Here is a 14143-nt window from a genome sequence, read left to right on the forward strand (position 1 = left end):
TTACACCAAAGCTTCCCCAAGTAGCACTTGTGATTGTTTTTTTTTTTTTTTTTTTGCAAGGGTCTGGACAAAAGCTCTTTTTGAAGGTCAGCTTCTGTTTGTTGTTAAAAGCAAGATTACAAGTGTAGGGCTTGGTTTATATATTTTTATCTTCTAAGAGTGTATAGCTTCTTGTGGCTTCAGAATTGGAGCAAGAATAGTGTTAGAAGACATTAAGCTGTAAAAGCCATGGTCTCTGCAGTTGTGATCATGAGAATGATCACAATAACCTTATTGTTTGCGGGCAGTCTCATTACTCTGGGCCAAATTCAAACTGTAAACTGTTTAAATTTGCTGATTTTTATCTAGAAGGAAATACATATTCATGTGAATGGAGGGTTCAGCCCATCATGCTTTTTGCATACAATCTGAGCGTGGGCTTCTAGGCTGTTGTTCTTGAATTAGAAATTCAAATATGGGTAGTTTTAAATTGTTCTGACTTGTGCTTAGTTTTAAAGAAATTAAAGTGCTTTTTGCTTAAGCACTGTATTGTGGTGTGGAGATTGGGAGTGTAATGACAAGATCTATAATAATTTTTTAGGTGACAGTAATGTAAAGGAGAATACTTGCTGTTAAAGGACTTTTTACTTGTCTTTCAGTATGTTCAGGCAGGGATCAGAGATGGCAGCTTAGTTTCTCTATGAAAAATATGAATTTTTAGTACAGGATTTATTTGTTTTTTATTGGTACCCTGTGTGTGGTATGCTCTGTTGTGTAGATACAAAACTAAATTCTGACTGCACTTTTTGTTGCTGTTTAAAAATTTTATTATTAATACAGGAACTGTTTCTGTTTAAGTGGTGTGTATATTTATATATATTGAATATAGAGAACAGCATGAATTGCCTTTTGCCCATTTGCATTCTTTGAATTTTTTTCTTAGGAAGTGAAACGTAAATACATAATAGCTTGGTATGCAAAGGGAAGTATACTAGCATAGTGGAAGGAAAGACATTCAGAAACATGCCTTCCTTTTGGAGAAAGCCATTCTTCCCAGTATTGTGCTAGTTAGCCTTCTTTTGAACAAACCACTTCCACAGTATCTGTAATTCTTGCATGCAAATTTAAACTTCTCAGAAGATTCTTTAAAAGACATTTGAAACATTATCTGTTATATCGTGACACCTAATGTCCTCTGTGGTAATGTGGGAAGGTGTGATAGAGTGAGGGATGTGGGACCCAGGCCACTTGATTCTTATTCTTCCCTCTGTCCCCTATTGTGTTGAAATGTCTTCCTTTGTTTTGCCTGCACACCATTCCTAATTATGAACATCATCATCTCATCAGGTTCCAACTGTGTTACTACAATTAAATATACTTAGTAGCTACTCTTTAATATCAGTAGAATGAGGTACTTAAAGGGTACTGCCTGAAGTGTTTGGATCTTAAAATTTTTCCCATAATCTGTTGCTACGTGCCAGATCAGCTTCAGTTCCTGAACAGGCAGCATTCCCACACCCTCCTGCAGCTCTCCAGCCAAAGTCTGTGTTTTGCCAAAGCAGGGCTTCATGTGTCATCCAGAAATTACATAATTCCCAGCTCCTGCTTTCCCGTTCTAGTCTAGCCTGGATGCAGTGATACTCTGGGACGTAGCACGTGTACATTCCTGTTCTTCTTTCCTCCTAATGGATCCCAATGTTTGTCAGTCCATGGTGTGTCATTCAAGTGAAAGGCCTGTGTGGCCATCTACGTGAATGAAGATATACTGCACATGAGGTATAGATTGCTGTGGATTCTGCAAGTGTTAAAAACCTTTCTTTTCCTTCATATTTAGTCAGTTAAATTTGTGTTAATTGGATTCCTGTCTTGCTCTAGTCCTTTCATCAGCTGGGTCAAGAATTTTGCTTTCTCTGGGATAGAGTTAGCTTATAATGAATTTGAGAAGTAAGTTCTAAATGGTCCTCATAATGGATTGCTAAGACTGTGAGGAGAAGCTGTCAAACTCTTGATAGGCTGTTCTGTCAGAGGAGAATAGCAACGAGTCAAAACTATGGACGCCTTCCCAGGCAAGAGTTTTGTGTTATTCCAAAGAGCTCTTTCTAAAGCCATTTACCCTTGTAGTAATACCTAAAGCAGCTTTTAAGCAGACAGAATACCCCTCTTAAAATGAAATATGATGCTCCAGGGTGGTTGTAAAAGAAAATGCTGTTTCTGGTTCAAGTCACATGTAATAGATCATGGCGGTTAAAGCTCTTTGTTGGCAGAATGAATCAGTATTGACTGCCTGGTTACTCTTGTGGGTCATTACCTTGTCAGTTAATTGGAAAGCTTGTGAGGGGCTTCTCTGTGACAATGTTTTGTGGTAGAAGAAAACAACCTGGGAATAAACGTAGTTAAAAGCAGTTTGTAGTTGGTAACAATGGCAGGTTCCTACATGGTTTTGATTGCTGTGTGTGCATTGTGTGATGGGCTAGTCTCTGCAAGGGGTAAGGGATTCCTCTGGTATCACTCTGAAGGCTAACAGGGACTTGAAACAAAATATTACTGTGAAATTCATGCCATAAATAAAACAAATACACTTGTAAGAGTCTGTGTGAATGCTGTATCTGTAACAGAAGGATCTTTAGATCTGAGTCTCTGGTTATTCCAGCTATCACTAGCTTTGGTCAAATTAATTGCTTACTAATGATATCCTTTATTGATATTGGTCAGATTAATATAAAATTCCATTAAAACTATAGTTCCACAAAATTGTCTTTAAAATGTAGTTTTGCTGTCATTGAAGTGGCAGCATTTGATTCCTTATTTATTTTTCAGTGACTTGTTAGAGACTCATGAAAAAGAAATCTGGGTAGAGAGAATGTTTTTTTCCCCACTCAGCACCTGGTCCTGAAAGTCTGCATGGGTTTGTGCATCCTTGTTAGCAATGCAGATTTGACAACTCGGTCCTAGTTTGCCATGCTGTTTTGAATGCATTGCTTCAAAAGAGGTTAAAAATTGATCTCTCTTCCTGCTAGCTGTGTGAATTATGCAGAGCAGTGAAATGTATGAACCTGGGGGGAGCTTTCTGTGAGGAAAGGAAACAGATGAGAAGAAGAGCACATGGAAGATATTTGTTAGAGTTGCCATCTATATACTGTTGTTCTTCTGGCTAAAACTGCACTTTACATTTTATTATGGCTTGGGTCTTTAGAGTTGAATTTTATGAGGCATTTTCAGTACAATTGGGTCAGTCACCCAGTATTCATTCAATTACACACTGCAGCCTTGCTGCTGCCCCTTGACATCTGTACACAAAGCCCATCTCTTTTTTACATAACCTGACCAGCTCAGATGCCAATTGTGGGAGATGCTGAAAGTCACTGGGAGCTCCAAAGCATAAGAAAAGAAGTGGCTAAATAGTTCATTCTGTCTGGCATGCCCAGAGGCAAGCAGGGAGCTGATAATGGCATCATTACACCAGCAATGCTTTGTCTTTTGCACATATATTCCTGTAGAAGAGGGAGACATTTGAGATTCTGTGAGAAATGTCATTAAACACTTTTACATTGGTAGGCAGCTGCATTCCTGTTTGTTTCATTGCACAGGTGCTGGGGTGGTAATGAGGTGACAGGCCTGGCTGGGCTGTAGATAGGAAAGATGTGTGCTCCCTGAAGCAGGGTATTAGGGAGAGAAATGCAAATAGGTGCCTCATTAATGTGATTAAATGATACTCTGAATTCTGCCTCTGAGGCTATTTCACTCCTTTGTGCAGTTGGCCAAGATGGTCCAACCAGCCTTTCTGTAAGTGATCAATAGCTGTTTGCAACTCCAGCTTCACCTGCTTTGGGATTCATCCCTGTGAAAATGCTGACTCTTGAACTCAGGCTCAGTAAGTGCTGTGCTTGGAAAATCAGGGCAGGTTCTCAAAGGAAAACTGAAATGCATACAGAAGAGGAATGCATAGGCAGCAGGAGCTGTGTGCATGTCAAAACAGGCACTCAGTCATAGAGTGCTCCCTGAATAACCCTGGCTTTTGTTTCTTCCACCTGTAAAATTAATACAACGCTGCCTTGTCATGCAGGAGTATCACTGAAATAAATCCAGTGATGTCTCTGATATGTTTGGATATTTCAATGCCTAACACTAGAGATAAGCTCAGAAATATATCATTAGTTCTTGTTTGGGAAAAATAGTAACGGTCATGAAAGAAATAGAGATTTTACAACATAGGCATGAGGAAAAATTGAGATTCTGCTAATGGGGAATGCTGACTGTCACGTAAACAGAACTGAGGTGTTTGACAGAAAAGAAAATAGTGTGTGATAAAGTAATTGAACACCATAGAAAAAGTGTACACTTCCTGAGTCAGAGAGAAGGGAGTATTAAAAAACAAAATTGCAGAAATAACCTCTCTCCTAACTCCTGATGTTTGATTTGACTTGGATTTTTGAAATTGATGTTAAAAATGCAAATGGCGGATTTATTTGCTAGAAACAAAGGCAGAGGTTTGCTTTAGATTTGGTAATAGAAAAGTAGGAAACCTACATACTTATAATATATGGAAAAAAACTTTTCATTTTGTTCATACAAGCATGGGTGATGCCTCAATTTCAGACCACTGTTGCATCAATTTGGTACAAATATTTGTTAGGTTTTTATGGATCTAAAGAAACTGAGTGCTGGTATTTCTTGTAAAATTACTGTGAGAACAAGTGACTGTAACTGAACTTTTTCTGGTAGAGTTGAAATCTGGGTTGTAAATTGCCAGTTCTTTGTGTCAGAAATGCCTTTGTGTTAGGTTTTTGGATGATAGTCTAGCAAAACACCAGTCCTGGACATTGCTGGGAACTTCTAAGTTTGCTTTAGGTGTTAGGATTACACAAATAATCATAATTGTGTTTCAAAGGAGAAGTAAAATCTGTATTCTTGTTAACAAAGAACTGTAAAGGTGATGTTGGTTAGTGATTAGCAACCCTGAAATGAAGCATAGTTTTTGTCTTGATATTGGCTCTGTTGTGTTGGTATGAGTCAGCTTAACCCTTTATTTCCATATGAAAATGTGTCTTACCATGTTGAGCAGAGGTAAACTTTTTAATTTTTTTAATTTATTTTACTTTATTTCCTTTTAGCCTTCAGGAGAAAGAACAACTGTTCAGCATGTCCATTAAAGAAACTACTGCCAAAGTAAGTACATGTTTTCAGTATTTCAGAATATTTACAGAAGCAGATCATAGCATGCATATTGTCTTTGTTTTAGGAAGTTGGCTTTGTGGTGGTCCTTCTAAGAACATAAATATTTTTAAACATGTACTGAACAGCCCTCCCCTGTTTTTGTTTGAACAGGCCACAGGGATTATAATACTTCAGGAAGCAGATAGAGCAATCTCTTCTTTCTCAGCTTTTTTACTAGCAATCCATGCTCTTGCTGAGGTCTCCGTTCAGGAACACGCTCCTCAATTTCATGAAATCATGGTCACAGCTGAATGCTTTGGCTCTTAATACAGAATCTCTTACTTTCTTCTCTAACTGGTTTTGTTGGTGTGAAGAGAAGAGCATAAATGAACTACCTCTTTCCCCCACCATTTCACTAATAATCTAGCTAGCAATCTTATTTTCATACCCTTTAAAAATACAAAGAAAAGTGATACAGCATATTTAGCATAATTTTTGTTTCTAACTAGAAATGTTGATTCTTTATCTTTCTTATTTCATGGGCTCCTTTCAAGAAGTGGAGCACTAAAGTTTTATTTCAGGATGGCCCGGTTGGACCATGAATGCTCTAGAAAAAAGAAAAATCCATTTATTCTAGCCAATTCACAGAGATCTATATGAAACAGGAAGTGAAAAATATTTCTGGGTTTTGATTAATAATGAATTTTTACTCTGAAATAAACTTGTTTTTCACATTTTCTCTAATAGCAGTTGCCTAAATCAGTAAAAATTTTATCCTTCATCATCTGTTCTTCCTAATCATCTTGGCCTACACTTTGACCTTGCACTGTTGAAAAGATAATTCTCGGGGTCTCTAGCTTTTCAGAGTGACCCTGAGAAATGATTACAAGTCTTTTTTCCCAGCCCAGCTCTTGAAGAAGGAGTCAGGGCTCTTCATTTCTCAGTCTCAAGGTTGTTTATTTTGTCTTATCTATAAAATTCTTTCTCCTGCCCAGCCGAGGTCCATCCCGCAGGACAGTCAGAGGACTCTGCCTGCCCCCGGGGCTGTGTTATGTCTTTATACTAAAAACTACATATAACATGTTTACAATTGCTTTCCAATACCTATCACCTGTGTTAGACAGTGAGCTTCTACTCTCAACCAATCTAAAAGTGCCAACATCACAGCAGAAGATGGAGGCCAAGAAGAAGAAGGAGAAAGGCTGGACATGCCCCAATTCCTCCATCTTGCCCCCTGAATCCCCATCCTAAAAACCCCAAAATCTACTTTTGCACCCTGTGATAAATTCACTGTCAATCTACTTAAACTGTTGTGGTTTGTAATCCTTCATATAAAGGTTGGTAATTGTGTTTTCCAAGGGCTAAATCAAAGGCACGGGGGTCTTGGGCTCTGTGGCAAGGTGTCTGAGCCCTCTGGGCAGGGTCTCAAGCCCTCCAGGACAGCTAAAGGAATTGCCTGTGTTCTCACAGATAATTTGAAGACTGCACCTCATAACCCCTTCTTCCTTCTCTTCCACTTTATTTTGAGCTCATTTTCTCTATTCCTTGCTTATACCCACATCTTGGGAAAATTAATATAGACTATAACAATGATTACCCCTCTGTTTTTTATATGACTATGAATAAAGCATCAAGGAAATTATTGTAACTGACCTACAGCTCATCTACTAAAATGAATGAGACATTAAGTAGCTCAGAGTGATGTTTCAAGTGTTGTTTCAAGCCATTTGCAAGCTAAAGCATAAGGTATGGAATTTACCTATTTCCCAGAAAATGTCTCATGAGGTTTTATTTTATCACCATAGTATCTAGACACTTTTTCAATAACAGTTGAAGCCATTGGGTAGCAGTAGAGAAGTCTGTGAGGTAGATTTTCACAGCTTGGGGTTTTTTTTTCCCTTTGAATTTTCCATAGATAAAATACTATTTTAATTTTATTCCAGTCCTGTGTGATGACTTTTATTTGTTATAGAAGATAGATAGGAAGCATGTAGTGAGACTCCTCCAAATAATTTCCTATTTAGTTTATTCATATCATCTCATGCTTCTATTTTCATCTCAGAATAAATAGAGCTGGTCTTTTAAACCTTTTTATTGTATGGGGAAAACATTCCTCTGTCAAAGGTCTATCCTTTTCCCCTGTGCCACTGGTATTTCAATGGCCTTTTCTCTCTCATCTCTCTCGTTTTCAGCTGTGGCTGCAAAAGCTAACTTCTGCCTGCTAATGAAGGGAGTGCTGCCCCTTGTTCACCACCTTCCTTCAGAAATTAATACCTGCTTTCACTAATGGCAAGATTGTGCTGTGTGGGAAACCAGGTAGACTGTTTCTTCCTTTGGGCAGTGTTAGAAGAATTTGTTTATCTTTTCCAAGGTGCTGTTTTAAAGAAATGCGAAGGTTACTCAAAACTTCTTTTCTCTTGAGATGATTGGAGAGTCAATTCCAGGGCTTTACTTGCTGTCCTTGTCCCTGTTTTTGCTGCTTTAGATTAAGATCATAAGCTGGGAAGATGGAAGAGGATGACAATGGGCAAACTTGCCTTTGATATTTTGCTGTTTTTCATCTTGATTCCGCATATCTTTGCTAACTGGCTTCCTAGTGGTTTCAGATAGGCTGCTTTTTTCAGTAACATTTCAATCTGAATGTAGATTTGTAAGGTATATTCCTAAACAAGAGCCCTTTAAAAAAATAAAGTCTGCCTTAAAAAAAGTCAGAAACCACTGAAGAGGACATTAAAATAAATAAGGTAATACTTGTCTGCAAAAACACTTTGCTGAAACTGAAAGAGAGTTTTTGTTAAACTTTGAGCTTGTTGGTCTGTGGGTCACAGCAGAGCTGGTCGCTGAGAGCAGGGAAAGGCATTGCTGGGACCACAGGCCCCTGCAGTCAGGCTGGTTAGTGAAGGATGGTGTTCACTGGAAGCCTGGGACACTGGCTCTGTGAATGTTCACCATCTTTGTTAGCTAAGAAATAACCTTTCCTTAGTGGCTGAATTAGCTACTGTAATGAATAATGGGATCTGTTATGAAGATACAATAATTATAAAAAATGAAAAGGATTGGAGCTTGTAGAGTAGACCTGACGTAACTCAGAAGCAGTGCCATTAGTTTAGGGGTTATTACTTTGTCTTTCCCACTTGCTCATTTAGTTGTGTTGAGCTATGCCATATGATAGGTCTGAAGATTAATGTTGTTCATTTATCTACAGAATACATGGGACATAGATACAAGCAGGGGCCCAGCAACCTACTTATCTCATGTTCCAGAAGAATCATCTCTGAGTTGGAGGGGCTGCCTTTCTGCCTCTGGTCCCTGCAATTTGGTCCGTTAATAAAGAGTGCCAGCAAGCTTTGTTCCGACAGTGGGGCTTACAAAGTGGACAGTGCTCACTAGAAACTGATTAAACATCCCACCTTATTTTGCATAATTGCCAAACAGCTGTCTAGTGATAATGACTTTAACTTATTACCAGCATGGGATATATTAATGCAGTTTTCCTGGAGCTGAAAGATTCCCCATCTAATTGCAATTCACTGAGCCATTCAATGCCCCTAAAGAGAGAGTGCTGCTTGGAAAGAAGTCATTAAAAACTTTCAGATTTATTTTGGAGATGGGAGACAGAAATGGCCTTTGGGTTTTTTAGGCACTTTTATTCACCTTTGACAGGTTTGGGGTTTTAAAAACATTTTAACTGAATTAGCTGGTGAGTCGCTTAGAAGGGGGTGCTGAAACAAATTGAAATATCTGGGAATTAAAAAATTATAGTAGGTGCAGAAGCCATATGTGTTTTTAAATTAATAGAATGACTCTGAAGTCTTTACAAGTAACAGTTACTGCTTGGAGGCTAGTTCTGTTGACTCAAAAAAGATGACCCATTTATAGTTAACAGATAATCTCAGTAAAGCAAGAGGGTGTTATTAGTTTAAAAGGATTTAAAGCTAGTGTTATGTATGAATTATTATCATTTAACTGCACAAAGAGATAAACCATTAGAACTATAAAATTTTGCGCTTTATAAAAGGAAGTGATAACTGTGCCTCTGTTAATAAGCACTTATTTTTGAGGTAGGAAAAATAAAAGTGAAGGAAGGCAGGGAAGCTTTTCTCTGGAGATTTCCTTTCACATGACATCATTTCAGAACTGGCCTGTGCCTATCTTGACTATTGCTTTAGTTTTGTTTCCAATGAATGCAATGTTTTCTTAAGTGTCAGCTACTATTTTAAGAAAGTGTTTGGCATCTGCCTCCAGTACAAGGGATTTGTCTTAGTTCAGTGAAAGGTTTTTGTTTGTTCATTTTGCTTTCCTTCCAAAATGATGCAATATGGAGTAAACTCCAACAGTTTTAAATATGTGGGATTTGTATAAATTCTGCATGCTGTATAAGCTCTTTCTGAGATGGCAGTGTACACTGAAATGTAAAATACAGAAACAAGTGAATTTCCTTTATATTTTTTTCCTCTATTTTTCCTATCTCCATGTTTTCAGTACCAAATCCTGTTGATTGTTGAAGGACCTCCAGTTAAAAAGACAAAAAAGAGAGCATGGGAAAGTCAGAAACCTGAACCCTAGTCATGTGTGTGTGCTGATGTTAAACAAAGTACAGTATCAAGGTGATCAAGCCTTGTTTGTCGCCTCTGTAAAAAAATAAGGCTGCTTTGCCTTTTTTCAGTTAAAATGCAGAGCACGGTATATTTTGTATAAAAATCAGTGCACGTTGTATGTTTTGGAATTTTAATCTCCAAATACTTGTTTAGTTGTGCTCCACTTCAGGCATGATTATTAATACTGAAATTGTACAGAATTTGCACAATGGCCATTCTTCTGTGTGCAACCTCAGTATGTAGTAGTGGAACGTGTCCTCTCTCATGCAGGTAGCTAATGCTAATACCATGCCCTGTTTCAATAATAGAATGTGCAGCACAGCCTGGACATTTTGATTCAATGTTGGGTGTTTCTGTAAAGACATCACTTTTTATTAAGCTTTTTTACCTTGCTGCAGGATGTTATGTCATGTCTGTTAACCAAGAGCATTTGAAGCACCATTTCAACTGCCTTATACTTTTACATGAATGAATTCTATATCATGGCTGTCTGCCTCAATTTAGGTTTGCACGAGTCAGAAACTCTGCAGTACTTTGAGGAGGAAAGTGAGTGATATTGAGACTCAACTACCAGCTCTACTTGAAGCCAAAATGCTGGCTGTTTCAGGTAAGTTTTAAGTGATGAGAAGGATTAACAGTGTTAAGGAGTGTATTAGAGTACTTATTGACCCCTTCATAACACACTTGTTAGGGAAAGTTGTTCATGTGCTTGAGCAGATCCCTTGAAGTTGTGACCAGCCTGTCAGAACTAAACTATGGCTATGCAATGCCTTGTGTAAGGTACTTCAGGTCCCTCTCCACAGTTTGGAACTACTGGCAAAGCTGATGCTGTGAGGTAGACCATTAACATGCAAAACACATGGTATTTTTCCATAGGTGAAATTGATGTATAATCATCAGTAACTGTTCCAGGATTCCTCAAGTTACATTCTTGGAGCTCTCTAGCTAAATTGTAAATGTATACCTAAGGTATCATAATTACAAGTCTGGCTTTAAATGACACTTTAAAATGGAATACAATAATTGGCAGCTTCTGCTGTTCAGATCATTAAACAACTAATGCTGGCAGCAAAAGAGCACTTTCATCCTTGGAGCACTCATGCATATTATTTACAACCAGTAAACCACTGAAATGTGATTACAGAGTGTGATACATAACAGCCTTACATGCCACTTGCTTGGGATGGCTGCACTGTTCACCAAGGAAAAAAGGCAAATCAGCCCTTTCTTTTAAGTTGGAAGAGGTGGATTTTCTAATTCAGCAAATGTTTCAGTAGGTGTCTCTTTACTAAGCACCTGCCTCAGAGAGGAAGCTGAGTAGAAGGGAATGTGGATCTGAGTGCAAGGAGTTTTCCAGTGTTACACCAAGTAAAGAAAGGCTAAAGGGTATTTGATACGTGTCAAGATGAGATGTAGCTCTCCATATGTGATTTATCTTTTCAATTATATACAAGAACCTATATTGCACACACAAATGATTTTAAAATGAAACCTTGGGCAGTGTCACATGTTTTGTTTGCCAGAAGTGGATAATGTCAGGCTTGAGCAAAATCTTAAAGGAAATTAAAGCCCAGATCCTGTATTGGTGCTGACCATGCTCAATTTCCTTTCTTCTCATAATACCTTTTTAAAATGGAAATCCTCTTTATTTTTCTCTCAGCCTTTAAGAGGTAAACCAGGCAATTGCCCTTCTCTACCCTTAGACTATTTAAATATAGGTGACTTTGTCACTTTCAGAAAAGGGGTTTTATGGTTTGGGAACAAAACAGCCCATAAAGTGGACATGCAGTAGGAACTACAGACCACATGTAGGAAGCAGTTGGCCAGAAAAGCTGTATCTCAGTCTGACACTTGGAGAGAGTGAGTGACAGCTTGAGGATCATTTCCAAAACATTCATAACAGCATTTTATACTTGTTAGCTCTCAAAAGAGGTTGGTTGTTTCAGGAATGAATTCCAAAGTCAATTTAATGCTGCTCTTTCTATAAACTGTTTTTTACAATTCTTTGACTGCCTTTCTATGCTTTTTAAAAAGTATCAGTGCAATTTCTTTGTACTGTTAAAAGTACTGTTTCTTCTTTTACGCTTGCTTCAGGGAATTTTAATGATTGCGAATGATACAATCCTAATTTGTTACTAAGGCAAAATTCTGCATGGCATGGTTGAAAATCAAGGACAAAAGGTAATTTAGTGAAAGTGGGTACTGTAATTTCTTTACCTCATTGTAAGATATAGATACATATAGTCAATGTGGTGGTACCTGTTTATGTAAAATGTAGAGTTGTATACAGAGGACACAGGGGAGATACAAAAATAAAGAGAATTTTTTTTCTCTGAAGACCTAAAAGTAAAAAAGAAAAAAAAAATCTGAAAACACCAGAAATAGTTTTATGGCATGAGGTGAATAAAATCAGAAAAGCCAAGATACAGAGTGAGCTGGAGCTAGCTAGCAGAGAAGCAAATCAGGAAGAAAAGATTTGTTAAATGCAGAAGAAGAAAGAGGAAAGAAGAGATAAAAATAGTGGGGGTTATGCTGTTGTCTTTTTTTTTTTTTTTTTTTTTTTTTTTTAACTTTATAAGGCAAAGCCAGTGGATAATGGAGAAGGATAAATTGCTTTAGTTTCTGTGTGTTCATGTGTTAGGAGTAAATGAAGGCATGCCTCTTAAGGAAGGCATAGTTAAGAAGCAGGTCTTAACCTTCTAAATACTGGCTAAGATTTAAGCAAGGTACTTTATGTGCATATTCCCTGGTCTCTCAGCCAAGAGTGTTAATGAACAGCCTGGGTTTATTCAATTGTTAGGAGTTGGAAGAATGTTTGGTGTGATAATATGCAATTGTTTAAGGACAGTCTTAGAACAGCATGAAGCTCAGAAAGAATTATAGTGTGCATAAGTAAATATGCAATAATAATATAGTTTAGTGGTCACATTTACAGGTTTTCGTTTGGTTTGTGAATATCAGGCAGGGTTAAATGTCTGTAACTTCTTCTTATGTAGCAGTTAGATAATTCATTCAGACAGTTTCTCCAATGGAATCCTAATGGATACTGAGAACAACTGTTTTTCTCTATACAGCTGTCACATCATTTTTGATTAAAGTAGCATTTTTCTTGAGGAAGCAGTTAGAGTTAAGTGACTGTGGAACAGTGTCAAAGCAAAAAGGTGACTTGATCCCAAAAGTTTGATTAGATGAACCAAAGAATAGAGTTATTAAGTGAAAATTAGCTTTCAGAGCTTATATGTGGTGGCTTAATGATGTGATGACTTGGAAGGCATAATATATACCTCAGCCTTTAATGGCTATCTTGACCGCTTCAGACAACATTCATTTGCTACATGGACTGTACTTTCTAATACAAATACATTGATTTAAAATATTGATGTATTTGCACCAAAAATGTAAGAATATAGTTGATCTTATTTTTGGAGGAAAATGCTGTGATAAATACAATGCAGGGAGAAGTTCTATTAGTCTTATCAATGCAACACCATGGAATTTAAGGCTATATGATAAATGATACTGTAAAGATATGAGACAATACTATGCATATAAATGCCTCTCCCTCCTATTATTTCATCCTGGGAAGAAGTATAAAATTGAATTTGCAAGAGAAAAAAGAAAGTTTGTGAATATTTGGATTATTGAAGGCCATAAAATAAATTAAATTAAAATCCATTCAGCTTTCTTATGGGAAAAAGAAAACAAGCCCATACTTACATGTTCAAGAAGTATTTCTATCAACAGTTACAGTTCAGAACCTTTATATCAACAGCTCACTTACATCTGATTGGCCTGTTGGGACAAATATCTAATGGTTAATACTCTGGAGATGCTAGTCCAGCATTTTCCTCCAGAGATAATTAGAAGGATCCTATATTCTTCCAGTTGTTAAGTCAGTAGCTTTAGGTAATTATCAGTAACAAGTTCTCCTGATGTCATGAAATGTTTTCATATGCACATTTGCAAATCCTCATCGATGAACTATTATCATTTAGCATCTGGTTGGTCTTTAATTATTAAAAAGCCACTTGAATGTCAGTGCTTAGAAACCTGCATGTGATTTTTCCAACAGCTGCTTTTTACAGTGGCTCTTAACATGCTCATAAAATTTTGTAGTCAGTTATAGGAAGAACGTGTCAGTACCTGATACTCTCTTCTTTCTTTCAATATTGTGTTTCTATTTAGCATGAAACTTTTCTAGGGAATAAATTTCAGATTAAATAATTTTAAGCTGGTAAGAAAATTCAAATAAGATGATGTTTAAGAAGTGTGAACACTACTGTAGAAATACTGTTGAAGCTTATTTCATACTTGGATCTGTTTATACAAAAGGAAGTAATAAGAAATGGTGTGTTTCTAATGTTTCTTTAGTGAGAAAATAATTTAGGAATAGGAGGGAAGATGCAAACTAA

General features: G+C 37.2%; 1 protein-coding gene across 1 annotated transcript in view; it reads left to right on the plus strand.

Annotated features, from left to right (window-relative positions):
* The window catches only part of DISC1 (DISC1 scaffold protein), a 188439-nt gene that overhangs the window by 71764 nt on the left and 102532 nt on the right, over nt 1-14143 (plus strand). Inside the window, exons 7-8 of the mRNA XM_050972620.1 lie at nt 5091-5145; nt 10236-10338. Coding sequence (XP_050828577.1) covers nt 5091-5145; nt 10236-10338 — 158 coding nt within the window. The remainder of the gene's footprint in view (nt 1-5090; nt 5146-10235; nt 10339-14143) is intronic.

This window comes from Serinus canaria, chromosome 3 (assembly GCF_022539315.1).
Source record: "Serinus canaria isolate serCan28SL12 chromosome 3, serCan2020, whole genome shotgun sequence".
Taxonomy (NCBI): Eukaryota; Metazoa; Chordata; class Aves; order Passeriformes; family Fringillidae; genus Serinus; species Serinus canaria.